This window comes from Stenella coeruleoalba, assembly GCF_951394435.1.
Source record: "Stenella coeruleoalba genome assembly, chromosome: 10".
NCBI lineage: Eukaryota > Metazoa > Chordata > Mammalia > Artiodactyla > Delphinidae > Stenella > Stenella coeruleoalba.
This window is the reverse complement of record NC_137156.1, coordinates 73081402-73109200: the sequence shown is the minus strand read 5'-3', so window position 1 is coordinate 73109200 and position 27799 is coordinate 73081402. Positions and strand designations below refer to the sequence as shown.

At 44.0% G+C, this 27799-nt stretch overlaps 1 protein-coding gene across 3 annotated transcripts in view; it reads left to right on the top strand.

Moving 5' to 3' along the window:
- IL17RD (interleukin 17 receptor D) overlaps positions 1–27799 on the top strand; it is a 73132-nt gene that overhangs the window by 40706 nt on the left and 4627 nt on the right. The window contains exons 3-14 of one of the 3 annotated variants that reach the window (XR_013830017.1): positions 4496–4621; positions 8749–8867; positions 9381–9501; positions 11460–11504; positions 11590–11741; positions 12978–13043; positions 13921–13975; positions 14474–14584; positions 15372–15556; positions 17898–18834; positions 19796–19978; positions 26486–26619. Coding sequence is in view for 1 of the 3 variants with exons in the window: in XM_079932993.1 (XP_079789119.1) it covers positions 4496–4621; positions 8749–8867; positions 9381–9501; positions 11460–11504; positions 11590–11741; positions 12978–13043; positions 13921–13975; positions 14474–14584; positions 15372–15556; positions 17898–18834; positions 19796–19908 (2030 nt within the window). In the remaining 2 variants the exon portion in view is untranslated. Of the gene's footprint in view, positions 1–4495; positions 4622–8748; positions 8868–9380; positions 9502–11459; positions 11505–11589; positions 11742–12977; positions 13044–13920; positions 13976–14473; positions 14585–15371; positions 15557–17897; positions 18835–19795; positions 26265–26485; positions 26620–27799 lie in introns of those variants that run through there. The other 2 variants (XR_013830016.1, XM_079932993.1) reach the window with 2 other exon arrangements.

Genomic DNA, 27799 nt, shown 5'->3' with positions numbered 1-27799 from the left:
ATTTTGACACTTAAATGAGGTAATGTTTATAACTGCTCATCTCAGGAGCTAGCCTTCCGTGTGCACTCAGTAATTGATATCTATTAATATTAGAAGTCATTCCAACTGGAATTAGAATCCAAGTACCTCTTTGGCCCTTTCTCTCAAGGAAGTGTGACTTTTTCTGGCTGAATTGTTTTCTAAGGGCAGGTGGGCGTGCTTTTTTCTGATTAAGCATGTAGAACCCGCCTTAGCATCTGCTTTTGTGCCCTAGGAGGTAATTATATAGAATTATGAGCATTTTAGCCTTATGAGCCATAAATTATAAGTAAAAATGTTGACAAGAAGGAGCTTGATTCATATGTAGTGACTTGACATTTGATTCATCTCTTGGAGAGTTATGAGTAAGGGCTGTAGGTCACATTGAGGCCTCTGGAATAAGCACTGCTAAAGCAGGGTTTTTGAGGTCACGTATGCAATCTAACAATTTTAAGATGCAAATATGGATGTCAAGTTCATGCCCGCAGTTGCTGACGTGGGTACTTTAAGTTAACTGATGAACTTACATGGGAAACTCAGACATTTCACGTTCATGATGTGTACATGTTCTGGGTAAATGCTATGATGCTAATGAAAGACTTGCAAGTCCATGAGACTTAATTCAGCTAAGTAAAGACATGTGTAAGGGATCTTTCTTTAGGTTAGAAAGTTAATTTCTAATATATGTTCTTGGTCCTGGTAGATCTTGTATTACATTCAAGAGTTCAGAATTTTCCGGTCAGCTGCAAACAAGTATTTGCATCTCTAATTTAATATGGGGTTTTGTGAAAGAGGATCCTTACCTATAAAACTTAAAAGTACCTTATTGTTTTCTTCATGGGACTAGATATTTGGCCCACGTGCCAATGCCTGTCCCTTGGTCATTATTTTCTTTGTAAGTCTTCAGCATTTAGTTAGAATTTAATTCACAACTCGACTCCTGAGACATCTGAAGCGAGGTTGCATTTTGGCCAAATGTCATTTGGGCATAATTTTTTTGTAATCGGAATCCAAAACGTTAGAGTTGCTAATAATTGGATCCAGGCTGTGCAAAAAACCTAGTCATTGTTTTCCATTAAAAAAGATAATTTCTTTCTCCCACAAGGAAGTTCCTGTTATTGCTCTATTGACTGGTTACTAGTTTGTTTGAAATAGCTAAGAACCAATCACCAAGTTTTCAACAAAAGTATTAAACTACAAATATCTTACTTTTCTATTCCTTTGCCATTTAACGTTACAAAGAAAGAAAATGTCTTGCCTTTATGTCAAAATCAGCTTTTACAGATCCCCTTCCCTCCTTTCACGTTGCATTTCTCGTTTCTTCGTCATGCTCTGAGTGGGGTAATGCCTGAGTAGGTTGTAATACATTGTCTTAATTTGTAGACTTTATATTTGTATAATTGTATTTACAGAAACCCAGAGAGTGCTGATTTTGGCATTAGGAATGAACAAAGGGAAAAAAATCATGATTTACTCTTGTTCATGCATCTTTTCCTAAAGCTGTTTGAGTCAAAGGTTTCTTTCATTATAGACCTCAATAAATGAAAATGTTTGTACTTTACTCGTATGGGGGGATCTTGTCTTTTTCTATTCTGGGAAGCTGGTCTCAGCTAGGATTTTTGCAGGCTGAATAGTTCTGATTCAGAACTTATTTTTTAGTCATATGCTTTGTGCTGGGGATAGAATAGCAAGAGCCCTGCGTGAGCTATCCGAGGTGGCTTTCTGGGCTGGTCACTGGTGGCATTGCAAGCCACCCAGCCGATCACTCTAGCTGCAGTTTCCTTGTTTGTTCAATGTGGGTATTAAAACAGATGTTTCAACATTTTTTTCCTATTCTAAAGTTCTCTTCTATACCCAGTGAACACATGTTGAACACTTTGAGAGTGAATTGTCATCAGAAGTAGAATTTGGTTTTATTAATTATTAACATCTTTTCAAAAGAAGAAATGCTGAAATGTCGAGGTGGCTGTTTTTGAAGAAGATGGAGTTTAGAGAAGGGAGTATGCCTTCCGTAGGAGTTAGGCAGAAAAGCAGGACACAAAGCCGAGTGAAGGGTGGAGTTTCAGAGAGGAGGCGGGTGCATTTTAGCGCATGTGTGTTGTCCTCTAATAAGAAATTTAAAAAGAAGGGATATTGTGTGCATGTCAAAAGGCTTGCAAGCATATCCGTTAAATGTTAGCAGTTACTTCTGTGTGGTGGGAGGTTATGGATGACTTCTCCATTTTTTAAATATTCTGTTGTGATTTTCAAATATCTAGTGAATATTTTTAGTCATAAAAATGGGAAATGTGTGGTATAGTTTACGGGGAGCAGGGGGACAGGCATGCAGCAGACTCACTAGGCTTCTTAGAAAATGCCTCTGAATGCTTCACCCCCAAAACACCCTGACTTCAGAGGGGTAATGAGTAGTTTTGGAATCCGATGGAAGGCCTTTTGCATCATATACTAAAGAAAGTTTTCAAGTTCAATTACTGAAAAGAAATCAAGATAAAGCAGCATAAGAATGACAAGTTAGTGTCTGGGATTCTCCATGCACAAGTGGCGGGAACAGCCTGCAGCCATCCTGGGAGGTCCCCCCGCTGGGTCTGGCTGGAAGCTTCTGGCAGCTTTTTAGGATCCTTTTTAGACTTTGAAAGTGTACTTAGCCATACCAGGTGGCACAGCTGCTGCATTGGCAGGTGGCAGTGAGTCATGTCCTCAGACAAAATCAAAGAATCGGTGGTTTTCGTCTTTACGTGGGACTGTTTGGATTTGGGGGGTGTTGTGGGTGTCTTTGATGAGGTGGTGTTTGGGAACAAAGGTTTTACCTTTGACACGCCAGTTAACATTGAAGGTGCTTTGCTTATCACGAAATCAGTTAGTCCCTTTGGCAGGTCCTAATTGGATTCTTTAACAGTCTGGCTGTGAATCACTACCCTACGAATTCACATCCTCCTATGAGTTCCTTTTTCCCAGTCACCTCGCCCTCGCCCTCGCCCTCGCCCTCGAGGTTTCTTCTGAAAATGAACAAACCCCATATTACTTAGCCATTGTTTTGCTTCAGATCACTCTTTAATGCTAAAAACTGATTGAACTGATGTAAATTATTATTGATTTAGGTAAAATGTCAGAGTAGTAAAAAGTGAATGCCTGATACACACACAAACTCCAGACTTTACATAATCCTCCGACCACTGTCCCAGAATTTAACTCAAGGGGAGGGGGTGGTGTTATAAATAAACCCCACTGCAGCATCTTACAGTTTTCCAAACAGCCAACCTTTGATGTTATCTGTGGGCTTTAAGGCACACGTCTTTTTAAAAAATAATTTCAGGCATGTATATAGTTTAAATTAATTAATTAATTAATCTTTGGCTGTGTTGAGTCTTCATTGCTGCGCGCGGGCTTTCTCTAGTTGCGGCGAACGGGGGCTGCTTTCTGTTGTGGTGCGCGGGCTTCTCCTTGCGGTGGCTTCTCTTGTTGCGGAGCAAGGGCTTTAGGCACGCGGGCTTCAGTAGTTGTGGCACATGCACTCAGTAGTTGTGGCGCACGGGCTTAGGTGCTCCGTGTCCTGTGGGTTCTTCCTGGACCAGAGATCGAACCCGTGTCCCCCGCATTGGCAGGCGGATTCTTAACCACTGCACCACCAGGGAAGTCCCTAGGCACACGTCTTTAGACAGAATAGATTTGGCTAACTCCGAACATGCCCTGCGTAATTTGAGAAGATGAACATGGAGAGAATAAATAAATGCTTAAATATTACTGTTCTCCTACCATATGACCCAGCAATCCCACTACTGGGCATATACCCTGAGACAACCATAATTCAAAAAGAGTCATGTACCAAAATGTTCATTGCAGCTCTATTTACGATAGCCCGGAGATGGAGACAACCTAAGTGCCCATCATCGGATGAATGGATAAAGAAGATGTGGCACATATATACAATGGAATATTACTCAGCCATAAAAAGAAACGAAATTGAGCTATTTGTAATGAGGTGGATAGACCTAGAGTCTGTCATACAGAGTGAAGTAAGTCAGAAAGAGAAAGACAAATACCGTATGCTAACACATATATATGGAATTTAAGAAAAAAAAATGTCATGAAGAACCTAAGGGTAAGACAGGAATAAAGACACCTACTGGAGAACGGACTTGAGGATATGGGGAGGGGGAAGGGTGAGCTGTGACAAAGCGAGAGAGAAGCATGGACATATATACACTACCAAACGTAAGGTAGATAGCTAGTGGGAAGCAGCCGCATAGCACAGGGATATCAGCTCGGCGCTTTGTGACTGCCTGGAGGGGTGGGATAGGGAGGGTGGGAGGGAGGGAGAGGCAAGAGGGAAGAGATATGGGAATATATGTATATGTATAACTGATTCACTTTGTTATAAAGCAGAAACTAACACACCATTGTAAAGCAATTATACCCCAATAAAGATGTTAAAAAAAAAAAAATATATATAACTGTTCTCATTCTCCCAACTCTCTAGACTGCACCACTTACTTGAATCCAGTGGGGAAGCACGTCATCGCCGATGCCCAGAACATCACCATCAGTCAGTATGCTTGCCACGATCAAGTGGCAGTCACCATTCTTTGGTCCCCAGGAGCCCTCGGTAAGTGGTCAAAATGGAGTCCACCATGGTGACTGGTGCCCAGTGCAGGGGTCCCAAGCGTGGTGGCCTCCGGGGCCAGGTGGGTCTTGACATGAGCAGAGCTTAGGTGTGCCTCGGCACAGACACACTTGCTACTTGGTTGTATACGCTTGCTGCACATGCATGCAGCTTCATGTTGTGCCCATGACTTGTCTTTTGTTCCCTTGGCTGTTACTGAGAGAGATGTGGGTTTGTAAAATAATAGTGTGAGAGTGATAAATGGCACTGAGGCCTTGGCCTATGTGTCTCAGCAGGTGTTGGGGGGACAGGTGACCTATCCAAGGATATAATGGCTTCAGTATCCAGCATCAGTGATCTCTGTGGCCACAAGGAGATGTGTGGGCCCAGCATTGGCACGTTGTGTATGTTTTCAGGAAAACTCCAGTTTTCATGAGAAACCATGAAATCAACAATTTTTAAATGTTGGCAATGAATTGAATTTTTATTTAAATTGTGTGGGCTGAAAAAAGCAAACTAAAACAAACCCACAGAAAAGAGCAAACCCACATTATCTGGCCAGATCCAGATTAGGGCTCCATCTGCTTGTCCTCTTTAATGAACTGATGACACACAGGAGAGGATGCAGTGGTTGAGTATGGAACCTGGGGAGGGCCCATTTGTTCAAATGGGCCTGGGTTTGAACCCAGAATCTACCTTTGAAAAGAAGCATTTAAATCTGGCTGAGCCCCAGCTTCCCCATCTGTAAAGTGTACATGACTGCCTCTTGGTTTGTTGTAAGACGTAGAGACAAAGAGTGGATATATGTATAACTGATTCACTTTGCTCTACAGCAGAAACTAACACAACATTGTAAATCAACTATAATCCAATAAAAGTTAAAAGAAAAAAACCAAAAACAAATATTGAGGGTGGAAATGTAAAATGGCACAACCACTTTGGAAAACGTTTTTGTATTTTCCTAAACAGTTGAACATGCATTACCACATGATCCAGCCATTTGACTACTATTTATCCAGGAGAAAGGAAAGCATATGTCCATACAAAGACTAGTACACAAACGTTCATAGCAGCTTTGTTTTTAATTGTCCAAACCTGGAAACAACGTGAATGTCCATCGGCACATGAACCGATACACAAACTGGTACATTCATACAGTGGAACACTACCCAGCAATGAAAAGGAATGGAATAGTGATATACCTAACAATATGGATGAATTTCAAAGTAATTTTTCTGAGTGAAATCAGCAAGACCAAAAAGTGCATGCTGAGTGATGACACATTCAATAAAATACAAACAAAGCTTTAGTGGCAAAAAGCAGGTTGGTGATTGCCTGGGAACAGGGGTGGGAGGGCCTCTGTAGAGGCATGAGGAAGACTTGGGAGGTGATAGATAAGTTCATTATCTTGATTGTGATGACAGTTTCATGGATGTACATACATGTCAAAGTGTATGAAATTGTTCTCTGTAATATGAGGTTAATTGTATGCCAACTATGCTGCAATAAACCTGTTAAGAGTAGAAAAAAGAAAAAGAATTAGAGACACACATGGTACATTTCTAAAGAGAGCTCTTAAAAAACAGTGGCTGTTTTTATCATCATCAGAACCTGGTCCTCAGGTCTGCTCCTTGGACGTTGCCACCGAATCTTAGAATTAAAAAAAAAAAATCTGGGGCTTCCCTGGTGGTGCAGTGATTAGGCGTCCGCCTGCCAATGCAGGGGACACGGGTTCGTGCCCCGGTCCAGGAGGATCCCGCATGCTGTGGAGCGGCTTGGCCCGTGAGCCATGGCCGCTGAGCGTGTGCGTCCGGAGCCTGTGCTCTGCAAGCGGAGAGGCCACAGCACTGAGAGGCCCGCGTATCGCAAAAAAAAGAACCAAAAAAAAAAAAAATCTGACCAAGGGAAAAGTAAAATAAATTCTGAATTTCTTAATCTGAATGAGATAAATCTCAGAGGAACCAGATTCAGTACAGAGACAGGGAGGATGGATCAGACCTGTGGGCCTGACTCACTAATCCATGTAAATACTGCTGGGTCTGAACCCAATGGGTTTTCTAAAAAGAACATTACCTTAACATTTAAAAAGAAAAATATCCTCTGTGGATAAGAGAGAAGTAGTCATTCCAACATAAAGCTAAATGGTTAAAGGGTTGGCCTGACACATTGCAGGCTCCCTTTTTAGAATGAAAGTAAGAGATGTGAGGAAAACGGAGATGTGGAACAGTGAAGGCAGAAAGATGTGCTTTTTCTGCATGATGGTTTGTGGGTGGGAATGGCTGGACAGGTTCTATCAGTTTCTATGAGGTTCTAACAAGGAGACTCCTTAGGAGACAGAAAAGCATATGGGTTAAGAGCACTCTGGGTTTGATCCCATCTCTGCCATTTGATCCCTCTGTGACCCTGGGCAAGTCATTTAGTGTTTATATACCTCGGTTTCCTCATCTATAAAGTGGGGACAATAATACCTTCCTCCTGTGGTTGTGAGGATTTTATGAGTTAAATGATTAGGAGTAGGTAAGTTCCTTTATGGGAAACTGCAGTATAAAATTGCTAAACATTATATAACTACAAGATGTTAACAGTATTGTGATACAGGTGTTACTATGATATAAGATTTACATTTACTGCCTCTACTTCCACTCCCATACTTGGTATAGTGGTTTTCTAGGCAGGTCTTTTAAAGATAAGAACTAGAATCATCCACTCCCACCCCAGCGGATGTGTTTTTATGTAATTGTGAGAGGTACAGTCTTATAATCATATTAATCACCTGGCTTTTGTTAAACAGTTCTGGGGACATTGAATGAATCAAATCTTAGTATAAATAATAAGGATTTGTTCAGAAATCTTTGTGGGGAAGGGGGGATCTCAAAAGACAGGTTCCTGTGAGAGCTACTAACTAGCTGCTGGTCAAAAACCTTAGATCTTGTCAGCATGTGTGAATCTCGGACTCTGGATCAGCCAGCACTCAGCCCCGCAGGAAGCTTTGTACTTGAAATAATACAACATGGCAGGGTCCGTACTTGCACACTCTGTCCTCTGACCCCCTAAATGGCGAAGCTCTAATTGTAGCTCCTTTGCCTTTCCCACCATAAAATATGTGCTCTTCATTAAATAATTACAGGATTGGAGAACCTATTCGAAAGAGAAAAAGATTTCCCTGGCCTTTGCCATTGATAATTTTCCCACCTGGTTAATTGCATCCTGTGTAATTATTCTTGCCCTGGGAGGGGAAGGGTTGAAAATGTCTCCTTGTCTAGTGTTCCGAAAGAATGCGAAATCGATATCTCACCAATTGAGGCCGGCTTCGGGGAGCTCCAGCTGCAGTTGGACCACTCCAGTCTCCATGGGATACGAAGCCCCAGTACCGGCTCTCGTGGCCATCAGAGCTTAATCCTTTTGAAAGCAGCTAGTTGGACGTGCAGCAGGGGAAGCTCAGGTGGCGGGAGGCTGGGCCGGTGCCTTTCAGCGGCGCTGTGGGCGTCTCGGGGCCTCTGAGGGCTGTATGAAGAGCACACACTGGGCAGCTCTTGGGTGTCGGCCTTTCAGGCATGATTAGAGCAAGAACCGCTTTGTAACTCACATAGGCATTCTCCTAAGCTATTTAATCTCAAGCCTAGGAACCCCTTGTGTGCAGACACACACTTTGTTGGGAATTTTCTCCGTTGCTCAGTGAAACATGCAAGCAAATATAGGACTAAAACGGAAAGTATTTGAAACATGGTTTGGGGGGAGTCCCTGGTCTGCATTGGGAATGATCATCAGCTGAATACACCTTGTTTAATGACCTAGAAATTATATATTCCACTGCAGACTTTTATGATCAATTGTGACTTGATTCGAAATATATGAACCCTAATGTCATAGAGGCAATGGGTGTTTGTGCACTGGCTGGCTGGATGAGAGATTTATTAATTAGTAATGGTGGGAAAGAGCAAATCACCTGGCCTGTACCAGAGGAATGCAGGGTATTTATTTTTCCTTTCTGTACACTCAGATATTCCGGCTAGAGTTAGAATTCCTTTAACTCTGTTGTGTAGGTGGAGAGGATGGTAATCTTGGAGGGAGGAAAGTGCGTTCAGAAGTAATTAGGTCCACTTTTAATAAAAGCATTCTGCTTTGCTTAGGCATCGAATTCCTAAAAGGATTTCGGGTAATACTGGAGGAGCTGAAGTCAGAGGGAAGACAGTGCCAACAACTGATTCTAAAGGACCCGAAGCAGCTCAACAGTAGCTTCAAACGAGCTGTAAGTCACACGCGGGGAATGTGCTCCTGAAGACACACTATTGTTCTGGGGGCTGAATGGTCCATTGAAAGCCTGTGAAACTGGAGGAGAAGGGGCTGTGGGGTCCACCCCACCTGCCAAGGTGGGCGATCCTGCTCTGCACTCCCAGAAACCCTCCAGCACCTCTTGGTGGTAAACAAACACACCTCTCAGGTTACACGCTGGAGCAGCAGTCCTGGAAGGTGGCTTTGAGCCCTCAGGAGTGGATGTAGGCTCCTCCCCACCAACTTTGTGCCACAGCTTCATTGCCGAAGAACAGACAGCGGTGCCCATCTTCCTTTTCAGTTAGGGGTCCAAACCTAAACTTGGTCCAGAAAGGAAACTTTCTGGACTTCCTCCTTGCCCCCCCGCAACACGTCCCCCAGCCCTAGAACTGTGTCTGTGTGACCGTCAGGGCAGACCGGAGCTCTCGCATGTAGGTGGAGGGGTGGGTGATTTCTCCGTGACATCACATGTATTTTTGTTCCCTTTTAGGGAGTGGAATCTCAACCTTTCCTGAATATGAAATTTGAAACAGATTACTTTGTAAAGATTGTCCCTTTTCCTTCCATTAAAAATGAAAGCAATTATCACCCTTTCTTCTTCAGAACCCGCAGTGAGTATGGTCTTCCCTGCCTGTTTCCCGTGGGGAGACATTTCTCCGGCTTTTAATGACTTTTCGCCAGAGATGTGTTCAAGAGCACATGAAATACTACTATGAAACTAGCATGGGGAAGAGAAAAAGCATTCAGAAAAGCAACTTTTAGAATTAAGATTTGGCCCAGGCAGTGTGCATCTAACCAGAGACACCCATTCCTGGCTTGTTCTGGAGTAGACATGGTGGTTGATTTTTTTGAAGGTGCTGTAAGGCAGCCATGTATTAAAATACTTTGATAAAAAAAAAACCAGAATACAAAATATAAGTTGATTTCAGGCTAAAGGGTAGAGCATGAAATGATTCTATCGTGTACCTGTCATCAGGAGGGTGGCCTCTGTGAGTGATTGCCTGTCATTTTCAGGATTAGATTAAGAAAATTAAGCAGTATCCCTGAGGTTACCTCGTTCTAGAAAGTTTATTTATTTAACATCTATGTTAAATAAATGCTTTCCAAATATTAATGCTCTGTTCTAAATATTTTCCAAACATTAATGCAGTTTACCTCCATAACAACCCTCCAAAGAACTTAATCTTACCATCCCCACTTATTAGATGTGGAATCACACATAGAGACGTTAAAGGGCCTGTTGGGAGCTGGGATTTGAGCCCCAAGGAGCCTGACTCTGGAGTACACACTCTCAAGCCAACCATGCTGGATTCCCTTCTCTGTCGGGCTCTCCCTTTCCATCTGTTCTGCACACAGTGTGGTGTGCCTTTCATCGGCCTGAATTGCTGATGAATTTGGTGCCCAGGCATTCTGGACCCCAGTGTTTCCCTCTTGCTTTCTTGGTCCGTCTTTCCAGGCCTTGGATGGTTGTCCAATCTGACACCCCCTCCTATGTGGCCTGCTTGCCGTCCTCATCCCTCTGTGATGTTTTTGTTCTCAACGCCAGCCTACATCCGTGCTTCCCTTTGCAGAATTCTTACTCTGGTTGTTTCCTTCTTTTCTTTTCTTTTTTTTTAAACTGTGGTTGTTTTCTATGCAGCAAAGTCATTTCATAACAGTTGATTTCATTTTCTTAATTAAAATAAGATTCCATAGGGCAGAGACCATGTACGTTGTACAGCATCTTTCAATGCCTTACACATAACAACCAGATAGAGGATTCAAAGAACGTGTTTATGGAAAGCTTGCTTAAATCAAAACTCGCCTACTTTAAGATTTAATTTTCCTCATTGGAATCAATGTCCATTTTGGGGTGAGGCAGGTGGTGCATTTATCACCATTTCAGTGCATTGTGACCTTGATGCTGCCTTTGATTTTCTTGGCATTGTAAGATCATTTTCCAGAGGGTTCTCCCTGGGTTAGCAACATGGCATATAGCGCCTCTCTTGTGTTTTTATCACATTTAAATCCTATTTCAAAGCTACCGCCTTTGCTGCCTGGTTTTCAGTACTGTTGCTACTACTTAGTAGATGCCTGGATGTCATTTTTAGATTCCATCAAAAAGATTCCATCAAAAGTTAGAGTGCTAGCTAAGGTTAAAATAACCTCAAGATAAATTATCAGGATCACTCTAAAGTTCTCTTGTGCCTAAACAGTTTACAGTGGGGCAGGGAATGGCATTATTTCTGTCTACAGCTAAAACAGAGTCCCCATGGGGCAGAAGCATGAACATAGGTCTCGCTGCCTTTGGCTGTGGCCTTTAAGAAGCTTTTAAAATCTGGCTGACTTTAATATTGTTTCCATTTATGTGGCATAAAGTGAACTGCATTAATACTTTTATATTGTACAATTCAAATTTTCATAAGATACAACTGGGCTCTACTGAAAATCATTGTTGAGTTGATGCAGTTGATGCATTTTACATTCTTTCCAGCAATACCCAGTGCCATATATTTATATCGTATTGAATTGTTGGATGAGGAAAATGTCAAACTGTGCTAAAACTAAAAATATGCATCTTTCTTAATAGCCTGTGACCTGCTATTGCAGCCGGACAACCTGGCCTGTAAACCCTGTAAGTATAGCTGTCCTTGTCTGTCAAGTCTCTAGTGGTGTCGGGGCAGCCTCAGGATGCTCACTCTGGTCCTTCCTCCTCCCAGTCTGGAAGCCTCGGAACCTCAACATCACCCAGCACGGTTCAGACATGCAGGTGTCCTTCGACCACGCACCCCACGCCTTTGGCTTCCGTTTCTTCTATCTTCATTATAAGCTCAAGCATGAAGGACCCTTCAAGCGAAAGACCTGTAAACAGGTGAGCTGCTAGTTGTGCATAAAGGAATACTCTGTGTTTTAAAATGACCCCTGGGGCCCTGGAATTTGGATGGTTCAATGTGAACATTAGGCTTTGTGGATTCTGAGCAGTTGGTAGACACTCCAGAATGTTATCACTGGGTGCGTCTCAGGGCCATCCTGAGTCATCCCTCACTCCCTAGTTATCTCTACCGTAGCTGTCCCAGTGGAGATGTAGCAGATGAAGTATTACCAAGGAACTGAAACAATGAAGTAGTTGTGGTCTATTCTGTATTTTAATTTTTAATATTTATTTATTTGGCTGTGCCAGGTCTTAGTTTTAGCATGCAGGATCTAGTTCCCTGACCAGGGATCGAACCCGGGCCCCCTGCACTGGGAGCGTGGAGTCTTAGCTGCTGCACCATCAGGGAAGTCCCTGTTCTTCCATATTTTAAGCATGAATCAGGTGCTCACTGTGTGCCAGTTACCAAGCTTTGTGGTCATTGAATCCTTACAGCTCAATGGAACAAAGGCTGCTGTTATCCCCACTTTAGAGCTGGGGAACCTGTGGCCCAGGGAGGTCACCTGGACTGCTGCTGAAGGCCTCACAGTTAGTAAGTGAAAAAAAACACATCTAGGAGCCAAGCCACTAGCATGTCAGTGGCTAGTGATTTTACACAGAGGCCAAGGTGAAGTAGAAATTCAGTAACCAAGTTCTTAAACTAGAGGTGGTCGGGGGTGTGGGAAATGTTTCGTGGAAGTTCACAAGACTGCTAGATCATCCCATGAGAGCACCAAGAGAGGTTTTTGGTCATAGTGGCAGAAGTAGATGTGCTCCTTTGTGTCGAGTTCTGTCTTCCTGCTGGCTGTCACCTCTGTCACTGACCTTCCGCTCAAGTTAAAATTATAGCAAATAAAATATGCACAAACATGGAAGTGTAGTTTCTTTCCCCATCCTTTTATTAAGTAAAAGGTATCCTAATTGGTTTCTTTGCCTTCAAATAAAAAATTGCTGCTCAGGGCACCACCAGCCAAGCATAGAATATGACAGGGGTTCCAGGCTCTCCTGGGCCTTTTATCAAAATGAAGTTCAGATACCCTGGCAGATAAGCACAGTTGCTTTCTGTTCCAACTGACATCTTCTGAAAACATGACTGAAACTGGTGGCAAGGCTCCTTCAGTTCTAGGACAGAAGAGAGGGGTCCCGATGACCTTTATCTAAGAAGAAAGTTTTAAAGTGTTATTTCTTTCTTTGCAGGAGCAAAATACAGAGACAACCAGCTGCCTCCTTCAAAATGTATCTCCTGGGGATTATATAATTGAGGTACGTACAACTCAAGAAAGCCCTATTATTTTTATTCTTTTTAAATTTTATTGAAGTATAGTTGATTTACAATATTGTGTTAATTTTTGTTGTACAGCAAAGTGACTCAGTTATAAATATATATATTCTTTTTTTTTTAATTAAAAAAATTTTTTTGGCTATGCTGCATGGCGTGTGGGATCTTAGTTCCCTGACCAGGGATTGAACCCATGCCCCCTGCAGTGGAAGCATGGAGCCCCAAACACTGGACCGCCAGGGAATTCCCTATGTATTCTTATTTACTTATTTATTTATTTATTTATTTATTTACTTACTTACTTATTGGCTGAGTTGGGTCTTAGTTGCGGCACATGGGATCTTTCATTGTGGCATGTGAGCGTCTCTCATGGGCTCCAGAGCGCAGGCTCCAAAGCGCGTGGGCCCTGTAGTTGCGGCACGCGGGCTCTCTAGTTGAGGTGTGCAGGCTCAGAAGTTGTGGGCTTAGTTGCCCCGTGGCATGTGGGATCTTAGTTCCCCGACCAGGGATTGAACTGTCATCCCCTGCCTTGGAAGATGGAGTCTTAACCACTGGACCACCAGGGAAGTCCCTATATTCTTTTTCATATTCTTTTCCATTACGGTTTATCACAGGATATTGAATGTAGTTCCCTGTGCTATATAGTAAGACCTTGTTGTTTATCCATCCTATATATATTAGTATTGGTTGGTATATATAGAGATGAATCTGACTCTTAATATCTAATCTCAGCTTGAAAATGATCACAGGCCGCAGCAGCTCTCCTCTCCCTCGCCCCACTGCCCACAGATGGAAGAATGAATGAAATCTGTTGAGATGCTATCACTTAAAAAAAGTAATACAGCATCCTCTGTTTTGCAGCTGGTGGATGACACTAATATGACAAGAAAAGTGATGCATTATGCCTTAAAACCAGGTAAGATTTTGTTTGTTTGTTGGAAATGCTGCCTCTGGACTACAGAGTGGACCAAGGTATTCGATGCTTTCTGTACTTCATGGTTTACAAAAAGAAAACACTTGAGCTCCTCACTCCTAAATGATGTTCCATCAAATCTGACTTTCCTTCCACCCTAATGTTGACGCCCAGAAGATCAAAGCCAGGGTGTTGTGTGTGTTGCTGGGACCAGATAAATAGTCAATTGTCCTCAGAAGAAAAGTGGTGGGAGGGGAGATTTCCCTAGGCAAATTCTCACTCAAAGGTATTTATTGTCTCAGCGGACTCTAACTACTGAATTGTCTTCTACAGTCTTTTAAAATGAATACTTTTATAATCACCAAATCGGTACTAGAGAAAAGTGGTCAAGGAGTCTTAGAACCTGTTATGTGGCTTATGTTTAAAAATGAAAAAAAATTGTTTCTCTTTGAACCTGTTATACTGCTTAAGTCTAAAAGCCTTCCCTTTGAAATTTCCCAGTGTATTCCCAATGGGCTGGGCCCATCAGAGCTGTTGCCATCACTGTGCCGCTGGTTGTCATATCGGCATTTGCGACGCTGTTCACGGTGATGTGCCGCAAGAAGCAGCAAGGTATATCTTTGTGTGGTGTGTTCTTCCTATATTGGCAGGTCTAGGGCCAACAGAGGGAGACTGGCAGCACTTGGTCCCTCCAGGCAGGCGACTGGGAAGCCACACAGCTCCTGTAGTGAGTTCCCTGGCTGCTGTAGTTCCCAGAATTAAAAAATTTGACTTTTAACCTCAGGAGCCACTAAAAGGACAGGCATACTTCTCTTCTCAAACTCAGGATGGTAAATTCACGAGCATAAAGGAAGACTAAAGGTGTGAGTAAGGGAAGAGGTAGGGCTTTATCACTTATAGAAGTCTGACGTCGGGAGAGAAGCTTCTGGGGAACTTAGAAATATATCTTAATCTGAGTGGCGGTTACACAGGTGCATTCTTAGATAAAAGTTATTGAGATGTACTCTTAAGATTTATGGACTTTACCTTTGTAATTTGTACAAAAAAAAAACCCTTCAATGAAAGTTTTTTTGTTTTAAAGAAGGTCACCTCTGCTGATGCTTAATGATGTAGTAGGTGCACTCAGTTGCAAGAGGGTGGGGTGGTGCTGCAGTGCTCTTGGCTTGCCTGAGGTCAGTTTCAGGTGAAGAACAAATTTTGTCCATTTTTGCCTCCACTGCAGAAACTAGCTGTCCCATTCCCAGAGGTGACCCAAGGGGCTGGTGGAATTAGGGAGCTGGGAGTGCTCTAGGTGACATGGTGACTGTTGTTTCTTGAAGACAGCATTAGGTCCCGAGTCGTAGGGAACAGGACAGAGCTTTGCTCATGGGAGCCAACCCTATCTTCTTTTCCACTTTAGAAAATATATATTCACATTTAGATGAAGAGAGTTCTGAGTCCTCCACGTACATCACGGCACTTCCCAGGGAGAGGCTCCGGCCACGGCCCAAGGTCTTCCTCTGCTATTCCAGTAAAGATGGCCAGAATCACATGAACGTCGTCCAGTGTTTTGCCTACTTCCTCCAGGACTTCTGTGGCTGTGAGGTGAGGAATCTAAAGTCTTTTTTTCTGGGCGGGACATGTGCTAAATGCCTAGCTTCCAAACTAGGGTCAGCCTTGCACTCTTCTTTCAGCCTGGCCTACCCATCACCAGCACTAAATGTTTGCTGACACTTAGTTCTAACCCTGACATACTCCTGCTCAAAAGCCTTGAGTGGCACCCACCTGGCAGGAAGTGTTTTAAGCATTAAAAAGACCTCGGGGGAATGGGGGACAGGATGGTGGAGGAAATGGCAGCTGCCCTGGGAGCGTGCAATGGGGCCGGTGGGAGGAGGTCACTCAAGACATCCTGGAGAGCACTGGAGGGTCAAAGAGAGAATGGCAAGTAAAGAGGCGAGTTTAGACAGTTTTGGAGGGGGAGCTTGGCAAATAAGGGAAAACAATAATATGTTAAGTACTCAAATGGTTTCCTCTGGTTTCTTGCCTGTTCTCTTGAATTAAGCTGTTAATATGTAGCTTTTCTATAATGTCATAGTGTTCGTTTTAGAGTGAAGTTTGAAGCTCTCATGGAAGGTACACTGTTTCTTACAAATGCAGGAATTGTACAATAATTGTGTAATTGGAAGTTATTTGTGCTTTGAAACTGAGGACTGGTGGGTTTCTTAGACTCTCTCCACATGGTGAGGCTGTCCCCTAGTGTCAGTTAAGCATGTTTACAAGGCTGGCTGGGTTTCCTAATATATGAAGGTCTAGACGTTGGCAGATCAGCCTGTGTACTGAAAAACTGGTGCGGACCCGCAGGTGGCACACAGTCTTCAGATACTGACAACCCTTCTGCTCTGCTTTGTAAGTGACTAGCCTCGGGGGCGGGGGGAAGCCTTCCAGTTATGAGTGTAATAGAAAATTTGGAAACTAGAAAAGGATGACAAATTTCAAAATGGATGGTAATCTTAACCTGGAGAATAGAGGAACCACAGTTAAAACTGCTGTATTTCCTTCTAGTCTTTTTCTGCATAGATGAACTCGTACATATAGATGTGCATTTTGGATGGATTGGAATTATTTTTTTCTGTCTCTTCACTCAGTAACTTTTTACACTCTTAGCAGTTCTCTGTAAACAGCAGTTTTAAACAGACTCTTGATCCATATTAGTGATTCACCATAATTGAGTTTTTTCTAATTGTTAAACATCTCATTATTTCAATTTTGCCCCATTCCAGTGGTGGATACCCGGAAATGGAATTGCTGGGTCAGACAGGAACATTTTTAAAGTGCTTAGTATATATTCCCAGTTAGCTTTCAGAATGCGTAGTGTTAGTGGGAATTACGGAAAATGTAAGACAATTCAGGATTATTTTCAGCAGCTGGAGGGATGTTGGGGGCTTTCTTCCCTTGGTAACACTTTAGAGCAAAAGAGGAAGGCAAAGTCATCTCAGAGCCCCCTTCCACATAAGTGACTGTCATAGGCACTGAGAGTTAATTTCTGAACTACAGAAGGAAAGAGGCTGATATAATTGCCGAGACGTTTTCAGCAGAATCAGATGAAGATGGTCTGAGAAGGGGAAGCCCTCTGAGGGGCCACGCATACCTTGTGTTCTTTTCTTTGTCAGTGCCCCACCCCAGACTCCCTATGAGACCTCCCCTAGGGGTTAAAGGCCTCGTAGGGGTCTCGTAGGGATGTGGCCCTGTAGACTGCTGAGAAGTGGTGAGAGGTGCCGGTCACTCCAAGTGAGTGAACCAGAATGGCCATGTTACGGCAGCTCATCACCTTCCTCTCCATGCACTGATCACCTGGTAAACAGTAGGCTGACTCCAGGGCTGTGTGAGAGGCCAGGGAGGTCCTCTTTGTCAGTCACACTCTGTCATTGAGTCAGCCAGCAGCATGGGTGGGTGACTCTGGCATCCAGACCTGAACCCCATTTCCCAGCCCACTTTGAGATCCCTCACCCACACCCGTCTATCACCACCTTCCAGTTCTCTCTCCAGGATCTGCCCCCCATCCAGGCAGCCTCACTCATCAGATAGACCCACTCCCACTGCCTCTGTATTCCATGCTCCCTATCACACTCTAAGTCAGTTGAAGGCCCCACATGTAATATGTAACTTTGGTGGGTTGCTAGACGCTCTGTGCTTCTGTCTCTTTGTAGGGTGGGAGTGGTAAAGATCCCACATTATGCTAAAATGAGGGCATGATACAGAGGGCCTGTGTGTGACGGTCGCCCATGGAATGTTAGCTGTTCCTTGGAACTGGGCAACCCGAAGCCTGCATATAGCAGTGCTAGTAATGATTTGGGGCAGATGATGTGCCCTTCTTGTAACATTCCCATTCTTGTCACTCGACTCTCTAAGCTGTACAGGTGAGTGAGGTTCTCTGCTCCCTTTCCAGGTCGCTCTGGACTTGTGGGAAGACTTCAGCCTCTGCAGAGAAGGGCAGAGAGAATGGGTCATCCAGAAGATCCACGAGTCCCAGTTCATCATCGTGGTGTGTTCCAAAGGCATGAAATACTTCGTAGACAAGAAGAACTACAAGCACAAAGGAGGCGCCCGAGGCTCGGGGAAAGGGGAGCTCTTCCTGGTGGCGGTGTCTACCATCGCTGAGAAGCTCCGCCAAGCCAAGCAGAGCTCATCCACGGCGCTCAGCAAGTTCATCGCCGTCTACTTCGATTATTCCTGCGAGGGAGACGTTCCCGGTGTCCTGGACCTGAGCACCAAGTACAAACTCATGGACCACCTTCCCCAGCTCTGCTCCCACCTGCATTCCCAGGACCTCAGCCCCCAGGAGCCGGGGCTGCAGCCCGGACGCATTAGCAGGAGGAACTACTTCCGGAGCAAATCGGGCCGCTCCCTATACGTCGCCATTTGCAACATGCACCAGTTTATCGACGAGGAGCCTGACTGGTTTGAGAAGCAGTTTGTTCCCTTCCATCTCCCCCCACTCCGCTACCGGGAACCGGTTTTGAAGAAGTTTGACTCAGGCTTGGTTTTAAACGAAGTCCTGTGCAAGCCAGGGCCGGAGAGCGACTTCTGTCTCAAGGCCGAGGCCGCTGGCTCCGGGGCGCCGGCCGACCCGCACTCTGAGGGCTCGCAGTTCGCTCCGGACGAAGACGCGGAGGCTGGGCCCGTGCCGGGCGCCAGCGCGGTCTTGCGGCCCCTGCTGCACGCGGTGAAAGCTGCTGGCCCCTCGGACATGCCACGGGACTCGGGCATCTACGACTCGTCCGTGCCTTCGTCCGAATTGTCCCTGCCCCTGATGGAAGGGCTCTCCACGGACCAGACGGAGACGTCTTCGCTGACGGAGAGCCTGTCGTCCTCATCAGGCCTGGGTAAGGCGCGTGGAGCCGGGAGGGTCGGTGGGTCGGGTTCCTGATGCAGGCCACGGCCTTGCCCCATGAGTCCAAAATCCAGGAAAGCTTTTTGCTAATTTCGGTGCAAATTTATTCGGCAGCCCGATGGGAAGTAACAAAACTCCATGCATAGTCTCTGCTGATCCCAGGTAATGGGAATGTTCACGTGTGTGAGCTGCAGAAATACTGTTGATAAATTATGGTGAGCTGCCTGGTACCATCTTATGTAATATACAGTATGTTCATTATGTCGCCTTTCTAAACTGTGAAAACATCTGAATGCCAAAACACACTGGGCCCGGGACTTCCCTGGTGGTCTAGTGGTTAAGACTTCACCTTCCAATGCAGGGGGTGCTGGTTAGATCTCTGGTCAGGGAGCTAAGATCCCACATGCCTCGTGGCCAAGAAAACCAAAACATAAAACAGAAGCAATATTGTAACAAATTCAATAAAGACTTAAAAAAAAACCACTGTAAAACCAAACCAAACACATTGGTCCCCAAGGGTGTCAGATGAGGGTCTGTGGACCTGTATCTTTGTTGGGACTTGTGATGTTCACCACCCTCCACCTTCTCAAGTCTTTAAAGCCACATGTATTGAACCTGGAGTTCACAGGGCACAGTATTCTCTCCATTCTAGCTCAGCGCAGGCTCCAGGTAGGAGGGCCTGCTTACCCAGGGAACCCTTACAGGATGCTGTCTGGAGCTACTCTTACTGTGCCTATGACTAGTTGGAGTCATGCACGCAAACCCTGGATCCTCAGCTAAGGGAACTAGAACCTGTTAGCAGGATGAGAATGCTCAGTCTTGAGCTGACTGGGATGCCTGCCTCACTTGTACAGCGTGAGTGGTTCAAACCCAGATCCAGCTTCGTTCTGGCCTGAGTGTCCAGCCCACTGAAGTGCAATGACGTGTGGTTCTGCCCTCTCTTCTCTTCTTAGGTGAGGAGGACCCTCCCGCCCTTCCTTCCAAGCTCCTCGCCTCTGGGGCATGCAAAGCAGAACCTGGTTGCTGCAGCTACACTGGTGAACTCCACACGGTCGCTCCTTTGTAACAAAACGAAGGGTCTAAGCATTGCCACTTTAGCTGCCGCCTCTCTCTGGTTCCCCAGCTCGTCTCTCTGGGTATGTGGCCCACTTGGAGCTGAGGTCTCTTACAAGGATATTCAGAATGAAATCCTGGCCAGTACTTGCTGTCCTTGCCTCTCTTCTCTACCAGGTATATTGGCAGTCTCCAGTTTTCTGAAACCATGTGGAGCTCTGAAAGGCATGTCCATTATGTCTGACAGCAGCTTGCCATGTTGGGGCAGACTGAATTAGAGCCAGTTCTGAGAGGTAGGGAGGAAACATGTAAAGAGAAACAGGAAAATACCCACACTGATTGTTCAGACTTAATTTATCTGTGCAAACTTTGCCTATTCACTACTGGCTACTTTGATTTGAAATGCTTTGTGGAAAAAGCACTTTTGATGCCACTACAGCCATGGAAATCAAGTGCCAGTCTCTCTGGAATCCATGTTGTTACAGATGATGTTCTTTTCCATTTTTGACGTGGAATTTATGGTACCATTTACAATGCCATGGGTGTTAAAAAAGCTCTGAGTCAAAGGTCAAGAAGGTGACTGAATATTCAATCACCTTTCATAAAAATGAGTTTTTATGTATTAGCAGGTGGCATATCTGGCTGAGGAGGGAGCCGCAGGGCCAGGCTGACCATGTAGACCATTCTTTCTGAGATGGGTTGGTCAATGTGCAGAAGGCACCAGGGCCACATCTTGATCTGAATAGGCATCACTGAGGGGCCAGATCTCCCTGTGAGGTTTCCCGTGGTTATATTTACTGTGCTGAATCTCAGATGTTGGTGCCTGGAAGTTTATTTTTAAGAGACTGATACCCAACTGGGCTGTATTACTGGAAGTTGTAATTTTTGCTTTGGTTGGCCTCTGGTCTAAAGCTGTGTCCGGAACGTTAGGGATCAGAATCCACTGACATACGGCAGTAGGTGGAGGTGGTAGTCACTTAATCTGCTGAACTTGTTTTGACTAATGACAAACCTCTTTCCTTTTTTTTTTTTGCGGTACGCGGGCCTCTCAGTGTTGTGGCCTCTCCCGTTGCGGAGCACAGGCTCCGGACGCACAGACTCAGTGGCCATGGCTCATGGGCCCAGCCGCTCTGCGGCATGTGGGATCTTCCCGGACCGGGGCATGAACCCTTGTCCCCTGCATCGGCAGGCGGACTCTCAACCACTGTGCCACCAGGGAAGCCCCAAACCTCTTTTTACGAAGGTGAAAAGGAAGGGATTGTTACAAAGATGAGTGTGCTCTTTGAGTATCATCTTTGGAAGACATGGGACCTGAAATCATTAAATTCTTGAATCTTAAAGTACTCCCCCCGCAGCCCAGCCTGTGAATCAGGTTTCACTTTGTTTTTGTTGTACTTACCCAATGAAAGATGTCTCTTGTGCTCCATTCTGCCAAAAATAGATATTGAGAACTTAAGAGGAAAGAATTTCCTTTAAAAAGGAGAAGTAAATGTTCTGTTTTTATGAATGACTTCTGTACAGAATTTTTGTTTCCAAAGGGAAAATACTTGTTCCCTCCTCCTCCCCGTGACCTTGAGCGGGAGTGAGTGTCTTTTTCCACCTTTTTCATAGATGCTGCTGGATTTTGGCACCCTGTTTTCTCAGCACCCCTCCCAGGGACCCTGGTTTTCACTGCTTCACCAAATAGGACCAGTGGTACGCGGGGACACTGAGAAACATCCCAAGGCCGGGTGGGAAGTAGGGAGGGCAGGACTTTTCCTTCCAGGCTCATGCCCAGCAGGTGGGGAAGGGAAGGTTTGCCCCCCTGATGGAAAGAAGAGGTTTGTGTTTATCTTTGATGCAAATGCCACACTCCCTGCTCTGTAAAGGCAGCTGGCAGCTTCTTGGGAGAAGAACGTGCTTGTCTGTTCTCTGGCATCAAGTTTCCTGCAGCTGCTCTGAGGGAGAGACAAGTGGGCTGCAGAACTGTCTCCCCCATAAAACCAGGCATCTTGTTGGAGAAGAGATGTTCCATGTTGTCACCGTGGAATCTGAGATGAGCACAGAGCTCCTGCCCACACGTGACTGTCCTGCCATTCTATTGTTGGCATATGTTCTGTGAAGGAGATTGGTGTACGAAAATTCACTTTGGAACATTTTCACAGTGATTTCTTATTGAAGCCGAGAAATGGTGCATGCCCCAAAGGAACCATTAGGTGCTGCCTTAGGATAGATACTCAGCTTTGCACATGAAAGGAGGCATCTCTGAGAAAGTGGCCCCAGGGACAGTGTGAAGGACTGGAGAGGAAACATCAACTGGGCTCCATGAGCGTGGGCAGCGAGCTTACTTATGAAAATAGAAGGGAAAATTGTGATAGTCCAAAAATGAGGTGATGCTTTAGTTTGGATTTGGGGTTTGGGTACTTATTTTGAAATACGAATGATTGTGATGTTCAGCAGAATCAAACTCTGTTTTACCAAGTATTGAAACGACAGTATGAATGCCCAACTCTGAATAGTTGAGAAGTTCAACTTCCTGGTTTTGCCATATTAGTTTCACTTTTTTTTTTTTTAACCCTCCCATCTCATGCCGGGAATAAAACATTTATTTTAAGCAGAGCTGCATTTTTGACTCACAAATGGAGTGGACAGTGAAAATGATAGGACAGAATTCAGATAAAGGTTCTGCCAAGTCACAGGCTTTTAGACATTAGGGAAACAAGAACTAGAATATAGGGATGATCTCAGTGAAAGGCCTTCATCCTGAGAGTAAAAGGCTCTGTGGCTCTGATGGTGTCCTCTGTACAGGAGACCAGTGCAGGTAGTTGAAGTTAGGGAGCTAGTTGTTTATCTTAACTCACCAATGCCCTACACATCTGACGCATCTGACGCATTAGCATTTGACACAGTAAGCTTTGCTAAGAGAGTGACCAGGGAGATGAAAGCCCAGGAAAAGGTGTGTTCTTCTCTCAGGTCAGCTACAAGCAACAGGGACTACCTGGATGGGCCCAGCCCAGTCATACTGGGGCAGGAGTCCTCTAGAGGGCTGAGCCCTGGGCCTTTGAGGCATATAGATCTCCGGAGAGAATGAGAAGTCATTCAGGTCCAGGCCCAGGTACTTAGGCGGGTGACCCAGCCAGGTAATAGTATTTTGAGCCCAAAATGAGATGGGGCAGTAAGTCATCAGACAGAGTTTTTGGTTGACATATTATTAATAACTGAGGACAGTCCCAGGTCAGAAGTTCAAAAAATGTCCTAGGCAATGATGACATCGTTGGAATCAATATATAGTAATTTAAGTTCATGTATGTTTGTCAAAGTTTAGTCGTGCTACTTTATAGCTACTAGTGTCATTTAAAAAAAAAAACCCTAGTCTCAGGTTACCTCATTTAAGCACAAATAAACAGGAAAACTGTCCCCCCAAAGTTGTGGGGTTATGTGATTTTCAGAACTTTTCCTTTTTTCAGAGTTGAGTATCTTTTCCTTTAAAAGAGACAAAGGAAGGAAAAGCCTATTTTATTCCCGGAGAAGAAATGTCACACTTTCCTCCCTAAAGAGAGAAAACCCTGCAGTCCCCAACCACCTCAATACTAATTTGGCTCTTTGGGTCTTTATTGGAGGGAGGTGGACAATGCCAATGAGAAGATTATTAGCCTTTTCTTTTTATATTGTTGGTAAAGAGTGCTGCTCTTATTTAACAGATGCTGTTCCTTCAGGGGGCCCCACTACAGCAAATGTAATGATAAATAAGGGGTGATGATAAATGGCAGTGACATGCTCTCTCGGTGTCAGAGAGACAGTAGGGCATAGTGGGGACTGTGGCAAATGGACACCCTCTGTCCCACCTACAGGGAGCAGCCAGTCCAGTCAGTTGTGACCATGCAGTGTTTCCTGATTGTCCCGTTTTTCAAGAGAACCTGAGAATCTGGATGTTTACATGAAAGATTCTGATTCTTTTTTGGTATTGATAACTAAATTAAAAACAAAATTTTAAATTAAATTCAGGCCCAACGGGACAGATGGGTGGACCTGATTTGGCCCAGTAGCTCTCAGTTTGCCCCCTCTACTTATAAGATTTGAAAAGAAAGGCATCCATGGTAATTACAGATGTCTGGTGCCACCAGAAAATGCTCTTACTAAATGCAGCCGGGAGCTAGATTGCTTTTTTTACCCATTGCTCCCCTAAAGAAATTTGATATGATTGTGAATACATTTGAAATCTTTTGATTGCTTCTTTACACTTCATGATGTCTTAAGAAAAAGACAAGCCAGTTGTTTATTTCAAAATCAGATTTGTGTTCTCCCAATTTAAAAAATATGACACTTGGAGCAATTTCATTTAAGCTCCACACCTGAAGGACCTTATTTATAGTTTTAGCTCTTGGCTTAATCACTGTTATAGATGACGTGTAATTCTGAGCTCAAGCCAAGACCTAATAAGGAAAGCAGGCGTTGTGAAGGTAGGGCAAGGAATCCTGAGTGTCCACGAGAGCCAGCTATGCTTTGTCTTCTGTTTTAAATGATCTGTGAATTGATCTGTTTTGGAGGTGTGCAACTGTATACGGAGATATCAGTTAGGAGTCCTTATGGGTGTTGGGTCGTCCTTACTATATCACCTCCTTTCCAGGGTCAGGGTGAAAATAAAAGGAAGTCTGATTGTAAGCCAATAGCTTTGATTCCGATTTCAGAGCTTTGTGGGTGAGAGAAAGTTTGAATTATCTGGCATGTACCCCCCTGGTGTCAGACAGGCTGTGCATGAATTATTTCGGACATGTGGCTGTGGATGGGATTCTGGATTTTCAGTGAAGGAGAGTCTGTAACCTACCCTGCTGATCAGATAGTTCTTTGTACATCTTCCTTATAGAAATTCAAACCAGCCTTCCTTTGTTCAGCATGTAGTGGGAAAAGAACAGCTGGTCACCTTCCGTGTATTTGAAAACCACAGTGAAGTCATCGCTCTGGTGTTTTTATTTCAGTGATAAATAATCCCACCCCTACTCATTCCTCACAGCTCTTGTTTTCCAAGGGCTTAATAATTTTCACTGCTCTTTTGTTTCTCAGCTTCACACTCAGTTTAGTTGCCCAAATAGAAGGTGGTGCCTTATTCACATTGGTGCCTTGTGACGGCCAAGCTCAGGATGGGGATTAACAGAGACATTCTTATGTACCCTGCTTCTCTTACTACTTAAAAATACAAAGGCACTTTTAAAAAATGGTATATCACCTGAATTCATTTTGTGAGTTGATTACCACAGTTTTTTTTCTTGGCAGTAGTCTTCTATCATATATGGGTTTTTTTCCCCTCTTGTGTTTAAACACTTGGTGCTTATTCCTGATGTGTCTGATGTCATTCCTGAGCTTCTTCAAGATACTCTTCAAGACCAGCTCTTACCTTCTGAGTGGCAACCACCCCTCACTTCCACTTTTGGATTCTATTTTTCTGTATCTCTAGGCATTACTTTTAATTCAGGACTCACAGTATTATTAACTGGTGCAGACTTCAGTTTAGCCACAGGTGAAATAGCAGTTGCTAAGGGCTAATTTGCTAAGAGGTTGAGTGAGGACCTCTTGGGAATTTTGGTCAGTTGTCTTCCCGCCTGCTCTTCAGCTCCTCTCCAAAATTCAGCGAGGACCACAGACTCCTCAAAGAGCTTTTCCATTTCTAAAGGGCTGGAGCCATAGCTCTGAACTGACCAAGCACTGTGGTTTGCACAAGCAGAAGTCTGACAAAAGCAAACCAGTATGACTGCATATGTGATGATTTATCAAAGACAATTTCAGTTGAGAAGATTCAAAGAAGCTATCTTCTGTCTGTATGTGACATAGACACAGTTGGCTGCTCCAGTCATTAGACGAAAAGTTACAATTGGATGATGCTAATGTGTAATCGTATGTTATTTTTAACAAGCGTCTTTTTTCTGTCTTAAGAAAAAAATGTAGTGAGTTTGGAGAGAGCAAAAACTTTTGTAAAAAACCAAATGTATTCATTTAGAGAGTAGGTAACTTCTGTTTTCACTGTTGGTTTGTTTTGTTTTGTTTTTCACTGCAGAAGCTCCCTGCTACTATGTTCTGGGGGGAAAGCCTGTGGAACAGTGGTTATTGCCATTGTCTTTGTTTCATCTTTAAGTTTCTCTTTTGTGAGGTTTGGTGGAGTAGTGAGCACTGACTGGCAGACTGTAGCAGTATGCTATATTTTTACATTGAAAATGTTATCATCTTATTTGATTTGTACATAACTCTGTAAATAGTAGACCACAGCTGACATTTGTAAAATGTTTTTGTACCGTAGAATTTCTGAATCAAATAAAATGTTTTAAGATTGTGGTGGCTCATTTTTCTAGATCATGTTTCCTATTTCCTGAATAGCTGGGATTCCTAGCACAATTTTCTGTGGGCTCTCCCTCTGAGAAGGAGAGAGATTATGCAGGGTGAGGAGGCCAGGGGTGGCTGGTCTGTCTTGTACTTTAGAGAAAGTGAACCTGCTGCCCTTGACCCTTTACCTCCCCCTCCAATGGGCAGGTGCCTGTTGTCTCCATGGCGTCTGGAGCAGGGACAGGGACACTTACCTCAAGGAGACATTTGACTCTTAGAACAATGGACTTTCTTTGCAGAAATTTGAAATTTGAAAAGAAGTTGATGGACACTGAAATTTGGGAGCCACAAATTTCCTGTCATTCGGAAAGAAGAAGGTGCCTGCTCATTCTTCCGACAGAAGTCCTCTCATCTCCTGTGCGCCCAATACTCTGTAAGTTAAATTCTTGGTGTACATCAACTTTGGGGTCTCATTTTTGAGATTCTGAGGCCCAGAATTGGGTAGCTTTGCCGAGGGCACAAAGAAGAAGTCAACAGCACTGGGATTCATACATCTGATTGAATCATCCTTTACTCCTAATCAATGGGCTGTACCGTTTCTCAACATAACGTATAAGGAGAAGAACGAACCTTGAGTAGCAAGTTACAGTGAATTGGTTTCCTCCTCAATCCAAATGTTGAGAGTAAATCTGGTTTAGAGGTTAAGCAGATGGATCTAAAAGGACTCCATTGGAAGAATCTCATTAGATACTGCAGTAAGTGAATTCCTCTTTTCTGTTAGTGGGGAAAAATAATCCTCTTTGGATAGCACAAGAAGCCCTACTTTTTACCATGGTATTAGAAAGCAGAGTCCATTTTTACAGCTGTTTAGGGTTCTTAAAATTGCCAACATTTCTGGGACCTCACCACTGGTTTTATTCACTTTGTTTTAGAAATGCAAACTTTAGGGGTAGCAAAGACCAGCTTCCCCTTGCAGGCTTTAGTTAGAAAACATTTTTAATTTTGGTTTAGTTGAATAAGAGACTACAGGCAATAAGCTAAGGAGGTGGATGAGGAGGGAGACATAAATTATATCTTCACTGTCTTAGGCATAGTGAGTCCTTAATAAATATTTGTTTTCTACCCCTACCCCCAGCATACCCTGTCCTTTCTGTCTACAGGAACAGAATCAGAAGTGGTCCAAGAATAGGATAGATAGAGGATGCAGTGGAGGGAGGGAGGGATACAAACATGGGGTAAGGCCTTTTGCAATGATATAAAATTTAAATCTCGTCTTTGAGATTAAGGAAAAATAATGCAAGATCAGTGGGCTTGGCTCCCTGGCCTCTTTTCTGGAGGGGTTTTACACCATCTTTCACATTTATAGGTGATAAAATCTTTGACAATATTTACTGTATTTGAGAGCCTAAAGAGTGTACTGGGGACACAGTAATGAATAAGATATACAAGATCCTTGCCGTCTTGACTCCACCTCTTTATAAGTATGGAACTGTGGGCAAATCACCTAATTGCTCTGAGTCTCAGTTTTTTCATCTGTAAGATGGGACTAATACCCACCACATTGGGTTATTGTGAAGCTTAAATGAGCTGGGGGGTCTATAAAGCACCCATGG